Source organism: Eptesicus fuscus, chromosome 24 (assembly GCF_027574615.1).
Source record: "Eptesicus fuscus isolate TK198812 chromosome 24, DD_ASM_mEF_20220401, whole genome shotgun sequence".
Classification (NCBI taxonomy): domain Eukaryota; kingdom Metazoa; phylum Chordata; class Mammalia; order Chiroptera; family Vespertilionidae; genus Eptesicus; species Eptesicus fuscus.
The window spans coordinates 13,752,788-13,777,910 of NC_072496.1; the positions used below are offsets into that span (position 1 = coordinate 13,752,788).

General features: G+C 48.9%; 1 protein-coding gene across 3 annotated transcripts; it reads left to right on the forward strand.

The window, feature by feature from the left end:
• The first annotated feature begins 6,975 nt into the window (after window positions 1-6,975).
• On the forward strand, window positions 6,976-24,991 carry C24H1orf100 (chromosome 24 C1orf100 homolog). Of its 3 annotated transcripts, none has more exons than XM_008149906.3 (5): window positions 6,976-7,036; window positions 9,390-9,458; window positions 20,593-20,688; window positions 22,538-22,710; window positions 24,890-24,991. In XM_008149906.3, the coding sequence occupies exons 2-5, from the start codon at window positions 9,403-9,405 to the stop codon at window positions 24,979-24,981; spliced, it is 417 nt and encodes a 138-aa protein (XP_008148128.2). In that variant the 5' UTR covers window positions 6,976-7,036; window positions 9,390-9,402; the 3' UTR covers window positions 24,982-24,991. The 3 variants fall into 3 exon arrangements, with proteins under 3 accessions (XP_008148128.2, XP_054569087.1, XP_028013901.2); XM_028158100.2 differs by having other exon boundaries at window positions 6,988-7,045; XM_054713112.1 differs by lacking the exon at window positions 22,538-22,710.
• The last annotated feature ends 132 nt before the right edge of the window (window positions 24,992-25,123 follow it).

A 25,123-nucleotide genomic window follows, 5' to 3' on the forward strand; every position in this document is an offset into this window, starting at 1 on the left:
AGAATTGTTTGGTTTCCTCTGGCAATCTCAGCCTGGGCGCCCCTCGCAAGCGCTTCGTCACCCAATTTCCGGGACCAAGGGCTGTGTCCAGGGAGGTGGATAAGAAAGGAACCCTGAGTTACCTGCTGGCCCCTCTCTTTCTGGGCCCGCCCCAACGTCACCTGTTCTGGCCAATAAACTCCTCCCAGGAATTTTCTCCACATTTATCAGTCGACCCAGGAGATGACAAAAACGGGAAGCCACAGAACCAGGAGGCCTGGGTCCTGGGGCAATGATTTCTGCTGCTGATGGGCCCTGGGGTGGGAAGGGGACTGGAGGGGGGCGGGGCATCATGGTGTCAGACAAGGAAACAGAAGCCCAAGTGTAAACACACCCAAAGTCAGAGTCCTACAGACTGCGTGCCAGCCCAGGTCTCTGACCTCAGCCTTCCCGCTGTGCCCCAAGGACCTCCACGGAGGCCAAGAAAAATGATGGTTCAAAGCGAGACCTTTGGGGCCACACAGACTGGGTTCAGAGCCTCCCTTTACCTTTTTTTGCTCGAGTAACAATAGGCAAGTTACTGCATGTTTTCAGGCCTCATTTGCTTCCATTGCAAAGGGGATTCTGTACCACCCTCCTCACAAGATTGTGAAGTGAAGACAAATCCTATATAATAAAAGGCTAATATGCAAATTGACTGAATGGCAGAATTTCGGTCACTATGATGCGCACTGACCACCAGGGGGCAGACGCTCAGCACAGGAGCTGCCCCCTGGTGGTCAGTGCGCTCCCACAGGGGGGAGCGCCACTCAGCCAGAAGCTAGGCTCACAGTTGGCGAGCACAGCGGTGGTGGTGGGAGCCTCTCTCGCCTCCACGGCAGCACTAAGGACCCCTCAGGGGATGTCCTCCTGCCGGGGCCTAAGCCGGCAGGCAGACATCCCCCAAGGGGTCCCGGACGGTGAGAGGGCGCAGGCCAGGCTGAAGGGACCCCACCCCCTGCCCTGCTCCCCTGTGCATGAATGTCATGCACCGGGCCTTTAGTAATCTTATAAGGAGCTTTAGCAGCATGGCAGGCTGCCGGTAAGAGCTCAACAACGGAAAGTGACTTAGCAAGTGTGACCCTTGTTCCCAGACGTGCATAAATAATTCTTTGTTGCATTTTTTTTAATTTGCCACAAATTTAATTTTGATGATGGTCCACGCTCTAGGTGCCCATCTCAGGCAATGTTCTGCAGGGCCTTGCACCTCCCAGGGCTCCCAGGGCACTGTGTCAAAGAGCCAGAGTCCACGTGGAGAGCTGCACTCTGGCTCCCGCGGGGCCCATCAGCAAAACTGGGCCGAATTCTCAAAGCCTCCTGGGAGGCCAGGGGAAATGTCTGCACTTGCCTGCCGTGCCGTATGTGCTGCAAGGAAAGGGAAGAGAAACAAAACAAGTGTCCACAAAGGATCCGTACAAACGCTCATATCCGACCGCGGCTATTATTAGCGCCAAAAGCAGGACTGTCAACTCTGATTGTGACAGCCCCGTGATTAGTCAATCCTTGCCTCCCAGAGGCCACACACCAGGCTTGGGAATAAAAAAAAAGGATGTTAGTAACAATGACATCTGACTCTCTCTCTGTTGCCTCTGTTTTTGTACTCCAATTCCTGTCCACTCCTAAGTAAGAGGTGAAAGTAAATTGGTATACAATACTTAACATTTTTTCCCAACAAATGAATGAATGAATGAATGAATGAATGGAGGGAAGTGCATGGGGGGGGAAAGTCCTATGTAAAAGCAAGATTTCCCTTGAAAAAGGTAGACTTGGAACCCGGTCGGTGTGGCTCAGTGGTTGAGCATCAACTTATGAACCAGGAGGTCCTGGTTCGATTCTCGGTCAGGGCACATGCCCGGGTTGCGGGCCTGATCCCCAGTGTGGGATGTGCAGGAGGCAGCCGATCCATGATTCTCTCTCATCATTGATGTTTCTATCTCTCCCTTTCCCTTCCTCTCTGAAATCAATAAAAATATTTTTAAAATATGTCTTTTTAAAAAAAGGTAGACCTTGTCCTGCTCAGCACATGTGTGGGTTTGGCTTGCAGAGGCAGCTGACACAGATCCAAGCTCACTGCACTTTTACTGGAACAAAGTCCAGAGGCGAGCAGTCACGAAGGAGCCGGCCTTCCCTCAACTTACCATTCTCCCCACTAAGGCGTGGCATCCATCCCAGGGCCCCAGAACTGCTCAAACCCCAGTATCTTATCTGCGTGTCTCCCCAGCAGGGAGGGGAAGCTCAGGCCTCTTTCTTTAATGATATTTCCCAGAGACGCAGGAAACACTTGCAGTTGTATGTGCTTGGCCAGAATTAGGGACATTGCCACGTGCAGATGTGACCAACATGGGCCTGGCTGCCAGCCCGTAGCCACTAATGCAGCCCTCACTGGGCACGAATAATATAAAGTAATGGAATGGGATGGAATTAATATAATATACAAAATAATATAGTATAGCATAATATAATATAGTTTAATATAATATAATTAATACTAGAGGCTCTGTGCACAAAATTCGTGCACTGGGGAGGGGTCCCTCAGCCCAGCCTGCCCCCTCTCACATACTGGGAGCCCTCAGGGGATGTCCTACTGATGGCTTAGGCCCGCTCCCCATTGGGAGTCGACCTAAGCCACAGTCTGGCCTCCCTTTGCGGGAGGCAACCAGGCTGATCAGGGGAAGGCGCCAGCCCCATCACCCCACTGCTGCAGCCACTGCCAGTCACCGCAGCCACCAAGGGATTTTCGTCAACACAGACTCCAGTCCCTTCACCATGAAAAAATGACAACTTTCTTTAGGGATTTTCAAGATGTGTCTTTCATAGGCTATGACATTTCTTTCTTTTTTTTTCTTTTTATCCTCACCTGAGGATATGTTTCCATTGATTTTTTTCCCCTTCCCTCCAATCCCAGGCTCAGCCCCTTCCCAAGCCTAAAGCCTCCGCCTGATGGCTGGCTGGTAGTGACCTGGGTGCCAAGGAGGTTCCCAGGACCCAGGTATGTATGCAAATTAACCGCCATCTTTGCTGGGTTAATTTGCATACTCTCTCTGATTGGCTGTGGGCGTAGCGGAGGTACGGTCAATTTACAAGTTTCTCTATTATTAGGTAGGATAATATAATATATAAAGTAATATATTTTAGTATAACATAATCTATACTAATAAAAGGGTAATATGCTAATTAGACCGAACAACTTCCGGACGACCTTCCGGACGTCCTTTCGGACAAAGCCATGGTGGCGGGGCCTAGGCAGAGGCAGTTAGGGGCAGGGGAGAGCAGTTAGGGGGATCAGGCTGGCAGGGGAGATTAGTTAGGGAGATCAGGGCGGCAGGCAGGTGAGCGATTAGGAACCAGTGGTCCCAGATTATTTTTTAAAGATCAGTTTTAAAAATTCACTTTGGGTCACTTTAGACTGTATATGAAATGGTTTTGTAGAATTAGTGTTACTTTTCTTAGGTGAGACAACATACTTAGTAGGAAAATATCCTCATTCTTAGGAGATACATGCAGACATGTTTAGGGTTGTCATGATGTCAATTTTCAAATGACTCAGAAAAATAAAAATATTAAACGCTGGCCAAACTAGATAAAAGGCACATGGATGTCCATTGTGTTATTCTTTCCACTTTTCTGTGAGTTTGAAATTTTTCTAAATAAAATGTCTGGGAAAAGTTTCCATAGGCAACGGCCTGTGGGCACATTCATGTCAATGAGTCAGAGCGAGACATCTCGTCTACATAGCTCCCGAGGTCTGTCCTGTCCTAGAGAATTATAAATAACTTTGCAGACTAATAAAGTGCTGTGGTGGGCACTGTCTCCTACAATCCTGATGTGAATGACCCTTGCGTGGGAGGTTTTATTGCCCGACCGTGTGGCCCAGGTGCAGAGGCGACAGCTCTGGCCTGTGCTTGACTCTGAGCCTCCTAGGTCTTCCTCGCTCCCAGCAGCCAGTGCAGTTACAGGCACCTGGCAGGTTGTCCTTGAACATTTGTCTGCAAATATTATAGGAGAGCCCCACCAACACTCTTCTAGAAGGAAGCATGAGCTTGCTACTTGCAGAACCCAGGGGGGAAATTTGGAGGACAATTTAAAGCCCAAGAATGGAACTATGTATTACAGGTCAATAAGCTTGAAGAAATTTATATCAATTAGCATCTTTATGCAAAAGCAGTCCCTATTGTGTAGAGGAATTTATAATAACTAATCCACACGATCTCCTATAATGTGTAGATGAATCACCCTAACTTTTGGGTTGATTCTTTAGATAAATGTTTTTCAATATCCTTGTTATACTTTTATATTATATTTTATATATACTAGAGGCCTGGTGCACAGATTTGTGCACATTGAAAGGAAATTAATTAGAAGGTGGCTGGTGGAGCAGGACTGAGCAAGACAGGCCGGACATGTCCTGGAGCCAACCTCCTGCGGTCCCTCCCTGGCCAGCCACACCTGGGGCAGCGCTGGGGCTCAAAGGCTGTCTGCAGAGTGAGCGGGGTCCCTCCAGCAGGTGGGGTCCCTCTGCCTGGCCTGCAGGGATCGGGCCAAAACTGGCAATCTGACATCCCCCAAGGAGTCCTGGAGTGCAAGAGGGCACTCTGCAAAGTTGCTGTCACTCAGCAGCTCCTGCATTGAGCATCTGCCCCTGGTGGTCATTGCACATCATAGCTACTGGTCGGACGGTCGCTTAGGCTTTTATATATATAGACTAGTAGCCCGATGGCACGAAGATTCGTGCAATAGACCTTCATTCACCTGGCTGCCTGCACCAGTTTTCGCCGGCACCGGGGACCCAGGCCTTGGCTGTGGCCACTGCCCTCTACCTTCTTTCAGGGTCCGGGCTTGGCCCTGGGCGGTGGCCTTGGGCTCAGCTGCACCCAGCGTCCCTGCAACCCGATTGCAGGAGCAGACCCCCAGGGCTCGGCCACACCGCACCCCAGCCGGGTCCCTGCTCCGATCGCAGCAGGCACCCGGCTGGCGCCCAAGGCCCGGAAAGCCCCGGGCGGCTTTCCGGTCCTTGGGCTCCGCCGCACCGCACCCCAGCCGGGTCCCTGCTCCGATGGCAGCAGGCACCCGGCTGGCGCCCAAGGCCCGGAAAGCCCCGGGCGGCTTTCCGGTCCATGGACTCCGCCGCACCGCACCCCCGCCGGGTCCCTGCTCCGATCGCAGCAGGCACCCGGCTGGCGCCCAAGGCCTGGAAAGCCCCGGGCGGCTTTCCGGTCCTTGGGCTCCGCCGCACCGCACCCCAGCCGGGTCCCTGCTCCGATCGCAGCACGCACCCGGCTGGCGCCCAAGGCCCGGAAAGCCCCGGGCGGCTTTCCGGTCCTTGGGCTCCGCCGCACCGCACCCCAGCCGGGTCCCTGCTCCGATCGCAGCAGGCACCCGGCTGGCGCCCAAGGCCGCACCGCACCCCAGCCGGGTCCCTGCGATGGGAGCAGGCGCCCGGAAAGCCACCGGCCCCAGCGTCCCTGTAACGGTTTCCTGGTGGGCGTGGTTGATGGGCGTGGCTTGGTTGGTGGGCATGGCTTGGGCGTAGCGAAGGTGCGGTCAATTTGCATATTTGTCTATTATAAGGTAAGATGTTATGTATGATCCCAGTTTTCTAAAATTATTTCCATTTATAAAGCTACCTACCGCTTAACGTCAACCTGTTTATGTCCAGAATGACATCTAAACTGATGCTCCCGATTGTGGACAATGATCATCTCTGACCAGTGAGACTGGTGTTCGCTTTCCCTTTGTACTTTTTGTATTGCCACGTATCATTGCAGGAACATGGGAATTTTCTGTTTGTTGGTCTTTCTTCTTGGAGAATATGGGTTTTTATTCTTTTTTTTTTAATCACAAATAATTTATTCCTCCGTTAGAGCTGGTACAGTTTTAAATAGCAACAAGGTACACAGTGATGGAAATTGGCACAGAACCACGAGCATTCCAACCCATCAGGCCATCCACACTGTATCGCTCAGGCTCGATGTCCACTTCCTACTGACCATGCTGAGAATAAGACCTGCTCTGACCTTAACCCACACGCACTCTTGCGTACACGGAGACACTGAAGTCCCTTCTCTGATGACCATATGCTATGGGTTTTTATTCTTAAAAATTAAAAATTAACACATTTTAACTAAAATGTCTTTCACCTGGGCTTCCATGTCAGACAGAGCTGGATTCAAATCCTAGGTCTGAAGGACCTGCAGGGTCCTTAGCCTCTCTTAGCCCTCATGTCAAATGGAGGTGTTTACCCTTGATGGTCGTGGTTGGGATGTAAGACGGTACATGTCGAATAGCTAATACGATCTAGCGATACAAGGTAGTTAGCCAACAAATGAGAACCATTTATCACTTCTACTAGTGTGAGCCCAGTATGTTGCTTCTGTTCCGATATTTAAATTTGTCCCACTTTCAGCAAAATGCTGTCACCAAGACTCTGGTATTAAACTACTTGGTGTTGTTCCACGTCGGTTAGTCTCCCAGTGGGAGCCCCAGCCCAGCCCCTGGTGGCTCCTAACCACCACCTGAAACTTATGGAAATACTTCACAGCTGCAGACAGTGTTTAACTGAGAGGCCAGCCTGTATCCAGGCCAGCCCTACCTCCTCAATTCCAACTCGCAAAGGGCAGAACTTGCCAATACAGCTCCACCCAGCTCGCTGACCTTGTGTGGTCCTTGGGATGATCTTTCTAGAAAGGAACGTACTGGTGATTAAACAATCTGGGTTATTTGCCCACGTGGTGTTCCTTTCCACACTCCTTTTCACCCTTTCATGTCCAGCTGGGCTTTCACAGAGATCAAAAGACACCTACTTGCTTTAAGCCCAAGACCCGAAAGGCGTTACCTAGCAAAACTGTCCAACCCAGAGAGCATCACAATAGCTTTTGAGTGATGTAAAGGGATCAAGTCCCCTAACTCTGCAGGGTGCCCTAGCTGTCCATCCAATACCCGGAGACAGCTGAAATAGCCGCTGTCCTCAGAGGACCCCTCTTTAAAGCAAGAAGGTCTCCAACTACTGCAGCCCAAGCAGGTAACACCGGTATGACTGTCACCGCCCGCACCTCTCTCTCCTCCCACTTCGTGGTTGCATTACTGAATAGCTATGATTGCATGTTGAATGTTCTAGAGACTGGAGCTCACGATTTACAGACACTTGGTGGCAAACCTTTCCTAAAGACAAGAATCCTTTTACAAAGTGAACATTCATACTCAACTTTGAATTGTTTGAATGGTTCTAGCTCAACATTTTTTTCTCTCTTAGAAATGGGGTATACCTACATTAAGGTATCTGACTCTATGATGCCAGAAGAACAAAGCTGCCGAAACCGGTTTGGCTCAGTGGATAGAGCGTCGGCCTGCGGACTCAAGGGTCCTAGGTTTGATTCTGGTCAAGGGCATGTACTTTGGTTGCGGGCACATCCCCAGTAGGGGGTGTGCAAGAGGCAGCTGATCGATGTATCTCTCTCATCGATGTTTCTAACTCTCTATCCCTCTCTCTTCCTCTCTGTAGAAAATCAATAAAATATATTTTAAAAAAAGAAGAACAAAGCTTAAAAACTGTTAACTGAGTTACTAGGTTACTGAGTTGACTGACTAATCGTGTTTTTTGTTGTTGTTTTTTTTTTTCATTTATCCATTCATTCCAAAGGCTGCATAGAGCACTTCCTTGGGTGGGAAACACTTCTCACCAATGACAGTGAGGTAGGAGGGCAATGAGAGTGGAGAGACTGGCCACCAAAACAATATGGTTCCGGCATCTAGAAGTTTCCATTGCAGCTGGAGAGGCAAGGCACCGTACGAAACTCATGTCTTCTTCTTAGAAGAATCTCTAGAGCCTTGTCCACGCCCGGGCCAAGTTGTCACTCACTAAATAGTTTCTTAAACGACAGGCTTTGTAAATGAATTAATAAACCAATGAGGAAAGACCTCAGAACCAAAATGCATAATGGAATTCATCAAGGGCTCTGGGAATTCAGAGGCGGGCTCTGGGCCATTGGGAAATCAGAACAGAGGCCTTGAATCAGGCCCTGAAGAACTGGCAGAATTGAGACTGGACGAGGGAGAAGGGAAAAGCATTCAGGCAGCCGAATTCATAGTAGGGTTGGGGGGAGGATGGAAGGGGAGGAAGAGGTGGGTACCCAATCTTTCCTGAGAAAACAGAAGCAATAAAAGACGGGAGACCCTTTTCTAAACGTCCTCTCACAACGCAGGTGCTCAAAGGCGGTTGGGAGCAATCGCCAGAGAGCAGCCCTCCAGTCAGCCTGGCTGCTGTCTGAACCCTAAGAGGACCCAGTTGATGGGTCACAATTCTGAGCAAGCACCCCACCCCCACACCTTCTCTGCACTGATTGGAGGAATCTGCTTCATATCAGCACTCCAGTTGCAAGGGAGTCTGGGAAATGTAGGGCTCAGCCTGAAAGCTGGTGCAGCAGGAAGGCACCCTAACAAGGGTGGGAAGGCGGCTAAGTGCCCAACTGGCACAGTATTTTTTGTTTTTAAAGAAAAGTGCCCTAGCTGGTTTGGCTCAGTGGATAGAGCATCGACCAGTGGACTGAAGGGTCCCGGGTTCAATTCCGGTCAAGGGCACATGCCCAGTTGTGGGCTCCATCCCCAGTAGGAGGCGTGCAGGAGGCAGCCGATCAATGATTCTCTCTTATCATTGATGTTTCTTTTTTTTTTTTTTAATATATTTTATTGATTTTTTACAGAGAGGAAGAGAGAGGGATAGAGAGTTAGAAACATCGATGAGAGAGAAACATCGATCAGCTGCCTCTTGCACACCCCCTACTGGGGATGTGCCCGCAACCAAGGTACATGCCCTTGACCGGAATCGAACCCGGGACCTTTGAGTCCGCAGGCCGACGCTCTATCCACTGAGCCAAACCGGTTTCGGCTCATTGATGTTTCTATCTCTCTCTTCCTCTCTGAAATGGATAAAACAATATTTTAAAAGAAAAAAGAAAAGCATATCTGCATGCATTAGTTTACACTTCCATGTCTTTGTGCTCCTTTTCAAGTCTATTGCCTTCCCTAAAGTGTCGGGCAGAGGATCTCTACTTTATATATATATTTTTTATTGATATTTAGAGAGAGAGAGGAAGGGAGAGGGAGAGAGAGATAAAACATCGATGATGAGAGAGAACCATGGATCGGCTGCCTCCTGCAACGCCCCCTACTGGGGATCGAGCCTGCAACCCATGCATGTGCCCTGACCGGGAATCAAACCCAGACCTCCTGGTTCATAGGTCAATGCTCAAACTCTGAGCCACGCCTGCCGGTGATCTCTACTTTTAAGAAGGACTTTGTAGTACCAGATGGCTTTCACCTGGAAATGTACATACACTTGCCATGGGAACATTCTTCAATTTTTTTTTTTCTTTCAGAATCCCATTCATCATGACTGCCATCCGGCTACGGGAATTTGTTGACCGCCACCCAGTGATCCCACCCAGGTAACCTCCTTCCAGAGGCAGACAGGCAGGCGCCTGGGGAATCGGACCCGGTCACATGCTGCTCTGTGATAGGCAGACAGCTGCTGCCAGGCGCCTCTAGTGAAGTTTCTTTGGGTTTAGTTGTTAAAAACAAAACAAAAACTAAAAACTCCCACACTCGTGGCAGAACCCAAGCAAGCAGGCAACTCTGAATCCCCAAAAGATTGAAGGGCATTGGCTTTTGCTTGGGAAGGGCTTTAGCAAGAAGACTGAGGGACCCCTTTCCTCCGCTTGGAATCACACCAACCACCCCTGTGCTTCTGCTACGCGGGAGGTGACCGCACAGACGGAAACTAGGGCCGAGTATCACTCTTCCTCCAAGTTCATCCGTGGAATAACAAGTCCTAGACATGTCTCATTGGACTAAACTCATCTTGCTGGGAGAGATTGTACAACAATCTGTAAATTCTAACCCCGCCCACCCTTCCCTACTCGCCATGGGACCGGCAGAGATTTATAAACTACTAGAGGCCCGGTGCACGAAATTCATGTACCGGGCGGGGTGGGGGGTGTCCCTCAGCCCAGCCTGCACGCTCTCCAATATGGGACCCCTCGAGAGATGTCCGAGTGCCCTTTTAGGCCACGACTGCTGGCTCCCAACTGCTCACCTGCCTGCCTTCCTGATTGCCCCTAACTGCTTCTGCCTGCCAGCCTGATCACACCCTAACCACTCCCCTGCCAGCCTGATTGATGCCTAACTGCTCCCCTGCCAACCTGATTGCCCCTAACTGCCGTCCCCTGCAGGCCTGGTCACCCCTAACTGCCGTCCCCTGCAGGCCTGGTCACCCCTAACTGCCCTCCCCTACAGGCCTGGTCGCCTCCAATTTCCCTCCTCTGCCAGCCTGGTCACCCCTAACTGCCCTCTCTTGCAGGCCTGGTCCCTCCCAACTGCCCTCCCCTGCTGGCCTGATCACCCACAACTGCCCTCCCTTGCAGACCTGGTCCCTCTCCTGCTGGCCATCTTGTGGCAGCCATCTTGTGTCCACATGGGGGCAGCCATCTTGTGTGTTGGAATGATGGTCAATTTGCATATTACTATTTTATTAGACAGGATAGAGGCCTGGTGCATGGGTGGGGACCAGCTGGTTTGCCTTGAAGGGTGTCCCAGATCAGGGTGGGGGTTCCCTTGGGGTGTGGGGCGGCCTGGGCGAGGGGCCTGTGGTGGTTTGCAGGCTGGCCACACCCCCCAGTGACCCAAGCGGAGGCTCTGGTATCTGGGATTTATTTATCTTCTATAATTGAAACTTTGTAGCCTTCAGCGGAGGCCAGGGTAGGCCAGGAACTTGGCTTCCTCCATCGCTGGGGAAACCCAAGCCTCCTGCTCTCTACAGCTCCGTGGCTGCTGCCATTTTTGTTGGGGTTTATTTATCTTCTATAATTGAAACTTTGTAGCCTTGAGTGGAGGTCTGGGCTCGCCAGGTTGTGCAGAAAGCTTGGCTTCCTCCATTGCCAGAGAAACCCAAGCCTCCTGCTTGCTCTGTGGCCGCAGCCATCTTGGTTGGGTTAATTTGCATATGTGCTCCTGATTGGCTTGTGGGCGTGGCTTGTGGAGGTACGGTCAATTTGCATATTACTCTTTTATTAGATAGGATAAAATTGTGGTAGGAACCTCATACAGCAAGTGACTTTGGGGTCAGCCTCCTGCAGCCCCAGTGACTTGGTGGTTTTGAGCAAACCTCGTGTTCATTCTAGTATTTAGTTAATTTTAACAATATTTAGTCAACAAAGGTAAGTTCTTTTGCTTCTAGAAATTATCAAAGGAAGAAGGGGGGCGGGAGGGATCTTGGTTCCTAGGTATTTTGAGAGCCCTTTCAGAGAAAATCCAGAGCCTGCCTCTCGCTCCCTGAAACCCTGAGAGGAGGAAGCAGGGTGGTTCCAGTGGCTCCCGGTTTCTGTCTCCCCACAAATGTTTGGCCTTTCTGTGTGTTTGACATCTGTTCTGTCCACGGTTGGGCCTATTTAACTGTGGTCTCATCTCCTGGGGAAAAATGGAAACAAACTTCCCTTTGTGGCTGCTGCCTGGGGCTCAGCGGAACTAACTCAGTCACTGGGCCTGACCTGAGCCAGCCGTGGGCAGCCTGAGGGTTTGGGTGGAACTCGGTGTGACAGGCACTGAAGTCGAAAGGCTGGCTGGGTTCCGTTCTCTGTGTTCATCCATCAGAGCCCCACCAGGAGGCGCCTGTCTGAGCTACACTGGGTGCCCCACCCACCACCCAACCGCCCACCTTCAGTGTTCACTGTGGAGCAGGGCTGTCTGTTTTCTGCCTTGGCAACAATCGTGGGTCCAATCCACCAGCATGCTCAATCCTGCCTCCAGGATACATCTCCCATGGCAGTGACTCACCATCTCCACTGCCAACCTGGGTCCGGACCACCATGGCCTCTCCCTTGCTCATCTACACTAACCACCTCTCTTGTTGTCCTACACCCCATTCTCAGGAGCGAGCTTCATGAAATAGAAATAGGATCAAAGCCACCCCCCTTTGCATAAAGCCCTGTGATGATTGCATTTTGCATAAAATCCAAACTCGTTGCCAGGGCCCACGAAGTCTATGTGAACTGGCCTTGCCCATCTACAAAGCCCCATTGTCTTCTTCCATCCCTTCAACAGACCACACTCCATTCCTCGGGGCTTTTGGACACGTCCCTTCTCCCTGGATCGCTCCCTCCCTGACCCTGCCTGCCCTGTCTTAACTAGCCTCCTGTCACCACCCTGCTTAGCTCCTTGTCAGCTGCTCAGAGAGTGATTCCTTAACCACCCTGGCTAGAGAAGGTCTTCTGTCCACCTCTCCAGCTCTGTTATTTTTTATTATTATTATTGATTTCATAAAGAAAGGGAGAGGGAAAGGGAGAGGGAGAGAGAGATAGAAGCATCAGTGATGAGAATCATTAACCGGCTGCCTTCTGCATGCCTTCTACTGGAAATGGAGCCTGCAACCCAGGCATGTGCCCTGACCGAATCAGACCGTGACCTCCTGGTTCATAGGTCAATGCTCAACCGCTAAGCCACACCGGCCGGGCTCCACCTCCGTTTTACTCCAACTCACACCTTTTTTGGACACATGGCCTCGTGGCTCTTATCACAACTTATTTTTTTCTTCTTGGTCTCACCCACTGGAATAACAGTTAACACTCATGCAACTCTTATCCTGTGGCAACCACTGTGTTTAACCTTCACCGCAACTTTGAAGTACAGTTGAGGAGGTACAACTGAGGCACAGAGTGGTTAAGTAACATCCCAAGATCCCACAGCTAGTAAGTGATTGGCAGAGGTGGGATTTGAACCCACTGGCCTGGCTCCAACATCTGTGCTCTTAATCCCTGTGAAGAGCGGCTACAGTGTTTGGACAGGTTCAAGCCTCGGACTAATGAGAGGGCACAGTCCTCTCATGGCCACGTGCAAGTCCCAGCTTGGAGGGCAGAGGCCTCCCAGCACAATTATAGCCAACAGCTGGAGTTGTAAGCTTGAACCTATGGTCCCAACACGTGGCCTCACGTGCCTGTTCAGGTGCATGTAATTGAGTAGGATTGAAACTCATGAGAATGTTGTAAACATCTTGACCACACCCTTACTTTGCCTCGTGGCATCTGGCTATAAAATAAAGACACGGCTTGTAGTCTGGGGCGCTGTCGCTAGCTCTCCATCAGAGGCTCTCCATCAGAGAGGGCAGCGTCCCACCCAGACCCAGCTTTTATTCTCGTCTGTCTTTTCTCAATCCTTCACTGCCCCCTCTCAGGCTCACCAAACCTGGCTGAGCTGGCGTGGCACATAAGGTGCCCTGGGGCTGAGTACGCCATGGCCGTGCCGGCTCACCACAGATCCCCGCACTCTATTACATCTGGTTAGCTCCCTAGGGTGGCTCGTTTGCCTCTCCCTACAGCCCACCATCGTCACCTCTGCCCAGCTGATTGTCACACGTGGTAGGTCCTATGCACATTGGCTGAAAAAAAATGAAAATGAATGAAGCCAGTCTTCGTTGAGAAAAAAAAATGATTCTGTCATTTATCTGTGGTTTGGTTTCGTGGTGACTGGCAGGGCCTGGAGAAGACCCGCCCGCCCTTCTGCCGATCCTTTGGCTCAAGCTTTTATCCAATCCATCCTTCAATGCCCAACCCTGTGCTAGGCAAGACTGAATTTCCAGCCAGTAGGAGCACCTAATAAAATGAAATGGGAAATGGCTCCCAAGTAGCTGTGACCGCGCAGAACTTCCGTAGTAAGAACTATCGTAGATGCAAATGTTAACTTGTGCCGACGCCCAGCTCCAGACCCGTCACTCGGGGGCAGGGCTGGGAATTGCCATGGTTTGTAGAGCCCCCGCTGCCCCTGAAAAGATCACTTCCGGTGGAAGACACTCAGGATGGTGCAGAGGGTAACAGAAAAAAGAATCGGTGTCAGCATTTTACCAACTCTGGTTGGCAGCTGTCTCTGAGGGGTCCAGGGCCGCTCTGGGGTCAGCGCAACACCTAACAGGTGGGGTATCTGCGTCAACAGGACAGTCGACTCTTTTTTTAAATATATTTTATTGAGTTTTTACAGAGAGGAAGCGAGAGGGATAGAGAGCTAGAAACATCATGAGAGAGAAACATCGATCAGCTGCACACCCCCTACTGGGGATGTGCAACCAAGGTACATGCCCTTGACCGGAATCGAACCTGGGACCTTTGGTCCGCAGGCCGACGCTCTATCCACTGAGCCAAACCGGTTTCGGCTCATCGACTCTCATGTCATCGTTGGTGGAGGTGATTGTATCACCCCCACGTGACTGATGGGGAACCTGAAGCTCCCTCTTCCTCGAGGAGACGCGTGGGGACAGTTGTCTCAGGGACGAGGCCCCAGCATGGCGGCCTTCATCTCCTGTCCTCATCAGCTCGTGTCCTGACTGAGTGACTTACTGCCCCCAAGTCTCAGGCTCCTGGCTCATTGGTTGCCTGGATACGGCTTTCCTTCCGGATGATAAACTCTTGAGTGGAAAGATTTTTATTTATCACCGCTCTATCCCTAGCACACTGCAGACACACAGAGCATGTGTTCTACTGCATTCAACAAGCGTGTAAGTGTTCTTTCATTGAATTGCAGCAGCTTCCAGCTAACACTGCCATGTCTTCTTTCTTTTCCTATTCCTTCGGTCTATGACGTCTACTTCCTGCCTGCCCATCAGTCAGGGAGTCATGACTCAGTGGATAGAGCGTTGGCCCACGAACTGATGGGTCCTGGGTTCGATTCCAGTCAAGGGCATGTACTTTGGTTGCAAGTTTGATCCCCGCCCCTGGTCGGGGAGTGTGCAGGAGGCAACCAATCAATGTGTCTCTCTCATATCGATGTTTCTCTCTCTGACTCTCCCTCTCTGTTCCACTCTCCCTAAAAATCAATGGGAAAATATCAGGTGAGGATTAACAAAAAAAAAAACAAAGACAGTACAAGTAAGAGAATGTAAAATATCTTATTTTTAAAAAACGCTAAACTCTTCTGAAAAAAGTAATCATACGTACATATAGATGATTCTGGATGCAACATGGAGTTTGGAGAACTGGGCTTGACTCATGGCTCTGGCAGTTGCTAGCGGGTAATATTTAGAAAGTCCACTCTCTGAGCCTCAGTCTCCTCTTGCACAACCAGGTGTAAATATTTACCTGGCAAGGTGACCGTGAGAATTGGATGAGATCATCTCTGCACAGACACTTTGGGCAGCAGGAGGCAGACATAACAGAGAATTGCAGTCACAGCCGCAGCCCCCTCGGGGACAGACACTCCCGACTCCCCGGGGCATATCGAATGGTGTCTGTGGTTACAGTCACCCTCCCAGGGGACAGGTCTGCTCTTGTCTGAACTGAACGCGTCGCCTCCGAGAGCCGAGCTGTCCCGGACTGTAAATAATGCATCGGACACAGCAGACTCCTGCCCCATCGGAGGAGAGCAAAGGCAGAAACCGAGGGGGTGTGAGCCGAGCCGGGCGGGGAAAGCTGACACGTGCTTTCCAGCCATCCATCAGTTTGCCCCACACCCACCCACCCAACCTGGGAGAGGCCGAGTGCTGACAGCCAGGCAAAGGCATTTTCCTGTAGGAGGTAGCAATTCTCTTCCAAAAACTGATGTTTTAGCCTCTTCGTTGGGAGCTTTCTCCTGTTTGAAGGCCACATAGGAGAGGTTGGAAAGTCTAACCAAGGAGTTAGAGGCAAAGTGTCCCATCTTCAGCCCCCACCCTCCAACTCCCACCTTACACACGTCCCCACTGTCCGTTCCTGGGCCAAAACCTGCCCAGGCGCACCCCCAAACACACACAAGCTCAATGGCAGAGCATTAGCTGGTGCTGGTGGAGGGCTCCTCCCCCAAACAGCTTGGGCTGCTACCTTCGCTCAGCGAGGGGAGAAGAGTCCGTGGTCAGAGCACAGCCCGGCACACGGCACAGCCGCCGTGAGAAGCCAGTGCCGCTCCGGAGCTCCATTGGCGTCTAATACACTGGCACATGGCCCTGGGGAATCATTCAGACCTGGATGGCGCCGAAGGAAGCCAGGGCTCCCATCCCGGGCACTCAGAAACGTCATTAGTTCCCAGTATTGTGCCAACGCCTCTCTCTCCTTGTGACTCAGTCCCCGCTGTTAGTTACCATCCAGGCCTCGGTCATATTACCCACCTCTGGGCAGACTCAGACAGCCTGTGGTTTCTCTGAAAATCAGAGCTCCCCGAGGTCCTGTTTGCACAGACAGACAGACAGGCCCGCCCTGCTCACAGAGCTTGCCTTTCATACCAGGTAGGAAGCGGGGACCCCACCGGTCCCCACATGCCCCACTCTGACCCCAACTCTGTCCAGGTCTTGACTTCTGAAGTTGCCTCACCTGGAATCTCTTCCGTATCTTATTTGCCTCCCCAAACCCTAGACACCTGCCCAAACCCTACCCATTGGCCTTTATTCAGACCACTGTTTTGGCACATGAAGAGCATTTTGAGGACAAGAACTGCTGCTGAGTCAGTGCCAGAAACCCACCATTGTCTCACTAATAGAAAAAGGCTGGTCTTGCCGAAACCGGTTTGGCTCAGTGGATGGAGCGTCGGTCTGCGGACTGAGGGGTCCCGGGTTCGGTTCCAGGTCAAGGGCATGTACATTGGTTGCGGGCACATCCCAGGTAGGGGGTGTGCAGGAGGCAGCTGGTCGATGTTTCTCTCTCATCGATGTTTCTAGCTCTCTGTCCCTCTCCTTTCCTCTCTGTAAAAAATCAATAAAATAAAATAAAAAAGAAAGAAAGAAAGAAAAAGGCTGGTCAACCTTGAAGCTCTGAAAGGTCAGAGCCAACCACTCCCTATCTAATTGAGACAGTGGTAACTGAGGCAACTTCCCCATCTTGTAATCATGTAAATCCTTACTGATATGATAATCCACTTATTACCTGCCTAAGGGCTATGGGTGTGTCCCAAACCTGCTTAAGGGTAATGGGTGTATCCCCTAGTCTCAATAAAAGGCATAGCAAGGCCAGAGCCTAGTAGTAGTTCTCCCACTAGAGTTGGACTACCGCCTGGCCCCCCATATCGCCAAACTAATTTTCTTCTAGTCTCTTTTAATTTGCGTGCGGCCCTTCTCCAGAAACCGAACCCTGAACCGGAACCCTGAATCACGCAGGACATGAAAGGGTCTCCCACAAGTCAGCTAGAACCTAGCAGGGTGTGCAGAGTAGGTTACGTACATTCCCTAAGTGATGTTTGGACTGGAGGTATATAGCTTAAGTTTCCATTGATCGTCAGCACCTATTGGAGAGCTACTTCATGCAAAACCATGAACTACTTTCTACTGACTCCTCCCTGGAATTCTTACAGCGCCTACTGAGCACTCAGAATCTGTGGAAGGTCCTACAAGACTGCACACCTCACAAACGCTATGGTCATCCAACAATGGCCATCGTCCTGTGTCCCCTCTCCCAGGGAATGGCAGCATCTTCCCAATGCCTGAAGCCTAAGACTGGCCTTGGACAGCTCCCATCTTTTACCTCAATCCTCTCCTAACGTATCCCCACTCCATCCTCTCCTTGCCATCCACCTTTTCAACACATTGCTCAGAGCTTCACCATGCCCCACATAAACCACTAAAATCTCCTCCTAACCAGCCTTTCTACTCCTAGTCAGATTGTCCTCAAATTTGTTTTCCACCGCCACCAGCAAAAAACTTTCTAAAACAAAAAGTGTATTATAGCCTGCCTAGTGTGGCTCAGTGGTTAAGCATCGACCTATGAACCAAGAGGTCACGGTTCAATTCCCGGTCAGGGCACATGCCCAGGGTTGCAGGCTTGATCCCCAGTGTGGGGCGTGCAAGAGGCAGCCAATCAATGATTCTCTCTCATCATTGATGCCTCCAACTCTCTCTCCCTCTCTGAAACCAATCCTATCTAATAGAAGAGTAATATGCAAATTGACCATACCTCTGCTACACCCACAAGCCACATCCACCAGCCAATCAGGAGCGAGTATGCAAATTAACCCAACCAAGATGGCTGCAGCCACGGAGCAAGCAGGCTTGGGTTTCCCTGGCAATGGAGAAATCCAAGCTTCCTGCACACCCTGGCCTCTGCTGAAGGCTACAAAGTTTCAATTATAGAAGATAAATAAATTCCAGATACCAGGGCTTCCGCTTGGGTCGCCTGGGGGCGTGGCCAGCCTGCAAACCACCACAGGCCCCTCGCCCAGGCCGCCCCATGCCCCAAGGGAACCCCCACCCTGATCCAGGACACCCTTCAGAGCAAACCAGCTGGCCCCCACCTGTGCACCAGATCTCTTCCTATCTAATAAAAGAGTAATATGCAAATTTACCATCACTCCAAGACACAAGATGGCTGCCCCCATGTGGACACAAGATGGCCGCTAAAAGATGGCCAGCAGGGGAGGGCAGTTGGGAGGGACCAGGCCTGCAAGGGAGGGCAGTGGGGGCGATCAAGCCTGCAGGGGAGGGCAGTTAAGGGTGACCCGGCCAGCAGAGGAGGGAAGTTGGGGACGACCAGGCCTGCAGGGAAAGGCAGTTGTGGGGGACCCAGGCCTGCAGAGGAGGGCAGTTAGGGATGACCAGGCATGCAGGGAAGGACAGTTAGGGGTGACCAGGCATGCAGGGAAGGGCAGTTAGGGGGGACCAGGACTGCAGGGGAGGGCAGTTAGGGGCAAACAGGTTGGCAGGGGAGCAGTTAGGCATCAATCAGGCTGGCAGGGGAGTGGTTAGGGGGTGATCAGGCTGGCAGGCAGAAGCGGTTAGGAGCAATCAGGAAGGCAGGCAGGGAGCAGTTGGGAGCCAGCAGTCCTGGATTGTGAGAGGGATGTCCAATTGCCCATTTAGGCCCGATCCTACTGGTATCCGGCCTAAACGGGCAGTCGAACATTCCTCGAGGGGTCCCAGATTGGAGAGGGTGCAGGCTGGGCTGAGGGACACACACACACACACACACACACACACACACACACGTGCACAAATTTCGTACACCGAGCCTCTAGTCTATATATACAAAAGCCTAAGCGACCTTTATGACCAGTCGCTATAATGCACACTGACCACCAGGGAGCAGACGTTCAATGCAAGAGCTGCCCCTGGTGGTCAGTGTGCTCCCATGGCCAGCCAATCTCCTGTGGTCCCTTCCCAGCTAGCCAGCCCTGATCAGCCCCGATTTGGACTGGGTGAGACAGCCCCTATGGGCCCCAAATTGCCAGCCAGGTGGAAGGACCCCACCCGTGCACAAATTTGTGCACCAGGCCTCTAGTAAAAATATATTTTTAAATGTGTATTATGTCATTAAGCTTTTAAAAAATCCTACAAAGATTCCATTATCACTTACATTGGTGGTTCTCAACCTTTCAGACCCACACTCCCTTTTTTTGTAACAAATATTTTGTAATGTCCCTACAGTTCTTTGAAATAAAATCTGTAAATAACAGAATCTAATCACAATTTTAAAATATCCACAGAATACTCAACTATAATCTAAAAGGAAAAGTAATTCATTCTAAAATGAGATGAATTTCAAAATATAAGGTCTGTCTGGGCACCACTACTCTGCAGCCTCCTCTCCCCCAATGCCACTGCATTTCAGCTGCACACACCTGTCTCACCTTCACGCCCCGGAAGCACTTCCTGCCATTCTCCACCTCATTCATTCCCGTTTGTGCTTCAAACCTTCCTCCTGACCCAACCCTCCCAGGCTTACAAGACCATCACAGTGCTTCTTAATTTGTAGCCCCTATATACTTACCAGTTTTTTAAAAACTTGTTGTGCAAGTTTATAAATATATTAAAAATAAGAGAAAATAAGCTCGGCCTGCATGGCTCAGTGGTTGAGCGTGACCTATGAATCAGGAGGTCATGGTTTAATTCCCGGTCAGGGCACATGCCCAGGTTGCAGGCTTGATCCCCAGTGTGGGGCGTGCATCTCTCATCATTGATGTTTCTATCTATCTCTCCCTCTCCCTTCCTCTCTGAAGTATACGTGTTTGTGTGTGTGTGTGTGTGTACACATGTGTGTGTGTGTGTGTGTGTACACATATATATGTATATATGTATATATTTATTTTTTTTAAGTAGAGAATATAAGAAACCCCCATTTTCTAATTCCCACTTTTCAACTATGATCAACATTTGCCCCACTGGTTTTAAATATCATTGCATTTTTTTTTCTGATATTTTGAAACTGACACATCAAATATTTCCTTATGATTCCTGAAACCTGAACCTGAAAACTGGATAAAAAGGACACTCCCATCAAGAAAGTTCAAGGGGGAATAGCATTGGGAAGGCAGTCAATAATATTTCAATAATTATGTGTGGTGCCAGGTGGGTACTAGACTGATCGGAGGGATCACTTTATAAATGATATAAAGGTCTCATCACTATGCTATGCACCTGAAACCAACATAATATTTAATGTCAACTGTAATTAAAATACAGTCTTGAAATAAAAAATAATTAATTAACTAATTAATTAAAAGTTGGGGGAGGGGGAGTCCAAGAAGTTCTGTGCCAGGAAATAGAGGCAAAGACCGAATATCTTCTTGAATTACATCACAGCTGGCATTCCTCTCTAAAGAACTGATCGTAGTAATTGCCTTTTTCTCACCCCTCACTTTCTCCACCAGCCCACTCATTGCTCATCAAGGAAAGGATGTCCTTGGCTACCTCCCTGGGCAGCTGGCACGAATCCATGTTGTTTCCACTTTAAGGAGCTCTCCCAGGTAAGACACCTAACAATTACACTAAAGTTAGAATGACACATTTTCTTAAACAGGAATCACATCTACACTAATAAAAGAGAAATATGCAAATTGACCGTACCTCTGCAATGCCCAACAGCCAATCAGGAGTGAGTATGCAAATTAATCCAACAACTATGGAGAGTTAATTTGCATACACAGGTGCGAAGGGGAGGGTGAGGCAGGACGCCTGCTATGAGGGAGAGGGTCAGGGATGGAGGGAGCTACAGGAGCGGTGCTCTGGCCGGGAGCGAGGACTTGCAGGCTCCTGGGCGGCCGGGAGTGAAGCCAGGGGAAGGAAGGCCTATTCTTGCACGAATCTTCGTGCAATGGGCCTCTAGTTTTGTAATAACAAATATGAGTATGAGAACAATAATAATTATTACTTGATGAATAGAAAATGTTTAGAAGGAAATACACCAAACTGTTAACAACAGTTATTTATGAGTGGTGAGATGAATGGTGTTTGTGTTTTATATTTTATTTTCCAGATTTTCTCTAGTGAGCATATATTACTTTTATAGTCAGCAATAAATAAGGATCTTTACTAAATTATCTAAGAAATGTAATCACCATGAGTTTAGAGTTTCAACTTAGTCAAATAATTTAACTTTTCCTGAGTCTGTTCCCTTCTCAGTAAAATTACACATTTGACCCGGATGGTTTCTGCCTCTGTGGATATAATTTTAATAACAACAAAAAAGATACTTTGATGTTGCGTTCTAGTTTGTAGAGGCTGGAAACCATGGGAGTTAAAAGCAGCAATTTGAGTAACTTTATGAAATGTTTGATCTTGGGCAATTTTCATTGCATCTCCGAGTCTATTTTCTTATCTGTTAAACAAAATAATTGATATAAAATCCCAGGGCATAGTAGGCACTGAAAATATGATTGCTATTACTCTGAGTTCATCTGGCATATTTTACAAATTTCTCTTTTTCTCTTATTGCCTTTGATATAATCAACTCCTGGTTATCCTCCATGCACAGACAAGGGCACCCTGGCATCCATACAGCAGCACAGAGTCTGGACTGAATAGATGGCACCAGAAGTAGTTTTAGAGGTCAATCTGACCCAATTAGATGAGGAAGATGCAGCCCAGAGAAGGGGCATGTCTTGCTTGAAGTGCAGTTGGTTAGCATAAAAGCTGAGACTGGAATCTATCCACATTTTCTGATTCCCAGTTCAAAGCCCTTTGCTCCAACTCAAATACATACTTGACTCTGAAAAACCAAGGGGGAAATCTAGTGCAAATGTCAATCAACTATTTTATTAAGTTTCTAGATAAGAATAAGAATAAGAAGGAAGCCCAACTAGTGTGGCTCAGTGGTTGAGCATCGAGCTATGAACCAGGAGGTCATGGTTCAATTTCTGGTTAGGGCACATGCCCAGGTTGCAGACGCCATCCCCAGTGTGGGTCGTGCAGGAAGTGGCCAATCAATGATTCTCTCTCATCATTGATGTTTCTATCCCTCTCTCCCTCTCCCTTCTTCTCTGAAATTATATATATATATATATATATATATATATATATATATATATATATATTTTTTTTTTTTTTTTTTTAAGGAGAATACAAAGGAAAAGAGAAGCAGGTTGCCTTCTGTGACCCGAAACTGGGAGAGAAGGACTGCAAAGGGAGGGAAAGGGGACTGGAACCCCTGAGCCATCTACTGACAGCGTGGCTAGGGCTGGCCTTGATCGATGAAGTCTGACCAACACTGTCTTGGTGGCCTCCTGGCTACTTCCAGGGAATGGATTTCAGCTGATGAGAAAATGGAACGCTTTTCTCCGACTGGGTGTTCAGCAAGCTGTTACTATTTTCATTTAGATCTCTCATAGACTTGGCCATGCCACCCGAGGGGAAACATCAGTGTCAGCCTCAACTAGACCAACAAACTCTCATCCGATATATCTGTTTTCGAAGACACTCCAAGCCTGCCGAACCATGGTACAAAGAAACCACGTACCAAAAAGACTATTCTCTGCCATTTTACACGATTGGTAAGTCAAGCCAACTGCTCTTACTCTTTGAGACCAACCCCACCTGCGCCGCAGAGGAACAACTCCCACGGGCTTGCCATCTCAGCACGTCTGGGACCAGCCAAGTTGGGAAGAGGAGGGGGAGGGGGAGGTGTGTGTCCCGGTGCAGGAAGAATGGTGAGGTCGGCCCTGGGGCGTCTTCTTCCTTTCCTAGCTCCCTGTAGAGACTTCAGGAATGAAGATATACAAATGTCCTTGAGAGTAGGCGGCTCAAGTCTGATCACTCTTCACATATTGTTGAGGAACTCTACTCATTCTCAATATACATACATTTTTTTAATTGATTTCAGAGAGGCAGGGAGAAGGAAAGAGAGACAGAAACATCAAGGATGAGAGAGAATCACTATCAAGCTGTCTCCTGCAGGCCCCCTACTAGGGATTGCAACCCAGGCATGTGCCCTGATTGGGAATTGAACCAGTGACCTCTTGGTTCATGAGCTGATGTTCAACCACTGAGCCACACCAGCTCAGCTTCATTTTATTTTTCAATGATGGCTTTCAAAGAAGGCACCACCCCAAATCCATATGAACTGTCATATCACTTTGTCAAATGGTGTGGACATTTTAAGAAATCATTTCCCATGTTCCTTCCACCCCCAGATCTGCATCAGATGCTAGTATTTCAGGTTGGATAGCATTCACTGTGGGCATGTATGTTCACTAAATGGAATGCCACCAGGAAGCCCCCAGAAGTTTGTCGTGTCTCCTGAGGACATTTACTGTTGGATTTGCCTGGCTGACTGTATAATTCAGCTCCATTGTAACTTCTACAATGCGGATCTCTAAGGCTCCCACTTCGAAACTGCTTTGATATATGTCCCTGGAATACTTGGTCAACTTCAAGGTCAAGAGTTGCTGTTCAACTCCATAGCAAGCCTTGAGAAGTGAAATGGTTACGAATTACATACAGGATCACACTTAAATTAGATTTTAAAAACCTTCCAGGGATGGCAGTTCTAGTTGTACTCTCTGTGCTAATGAAATGTTATTTGTTCTTAATAGCAAGAAATGTTTGTTTGTTTGTTTAAATATCGTTGAAGTGCTATGGGAGGTGGAATAGAACTGTGAAAAGATTAGGGACTTTATCGGCCTGATAATCCTGGGTCAAACAGGGTACTGCTCTTCCAAGTCCTGTAAATGTGGGCACATTAATGAATCTATTTGAGATGGTGGTAGTAGTATCAGTGGGCCTTTGAGGGTTACTGTGAATATGTGTTAATGTAAGCAAAACACCTAATCCAGAGCATAGCACGGTACTTATGAAGTATCGTTTCAACATTGTTGTAGAAACACTCTGGTATTTTTTTTTAATGTTTTTTTTTTATTGATTTTTAGAGAGAGAGGAAGGCAGAGGGAGAGTGAGATAGCAACACCGATGAGAGACAAACATCTATCGGCTGCCTCCTGCATGCCCCCTACTGGGGATTGAGCCTGCAACCCGGTATGTGCCCTGACTGGGAATCGAACCAGTAACCTCTTGGTTCATAGGTCAACGACACTCAAGACGACACTCAGCCACACTCTGGTCTTTGATTCACTGAGCGTAGATGCAATGATTGCTGTCTTCGCAGTTTGATACAAAGAAAGTGGCCCATTTATAATGGAAAGTTTAAAGGGTTTGGGGGAAATCTAGAATTAGGAAGTCAAAATGCAAATTTGTGATTTATTTTCATTACATTTTTGCATAACTCAGTATTATGAACTGATAGCATTCACTTTGGGCATATATTTATTATTAAGCCACATAAATAATCCTTTGGTCCTAGCTGGTTTGGCTCAGTGGATAGAGCATCGGCCTGCAGACGCTGGTTCGATTCCGGTCAAGGGCACATGCCACGGTTGCCAGCTCAATCCCCAAAAGGGGGGCGTGCAGGAGGCAGCCGATCAGTGATTCTCTCTCATTGATGTTTCTATCTTTCTCTCCCTGTCCTTTCATCTCTGAAATCAATAAAAGTATATTAAAAAATAAAATAAAAATAACCCTTTGACTAAGTCCTTTTTCACATAGCTTTTAAACATATACCTTTGTCTAAATCCCGTAAGTTTTGTTATTGTATACAATTGCTGTTGAAATGACAGTGAGTTAAAATTTAGGAGTGAGTAGTCCTAAAGTAAATAATTAATTTGTTTTAAATTCCAGATTGGGACCGGAAATTAGGCACAGTTTCATCGAATCGTCGACCAATCAACTCACTGCCAGAGTTCTACTGTTGTGAAGATAGGTGGCGCTGAAATAAAAGCTTTAAACCAAAATAGCTATGGCGTTTGAAAACAATATTTGGCGTTTTTAGGTGACTCTTTTAGACTAAAACCATGATAACAGACCTACTTTTTCTTTTTAACACATTTTTATTGATTTCAGAGAGGAAAGGCG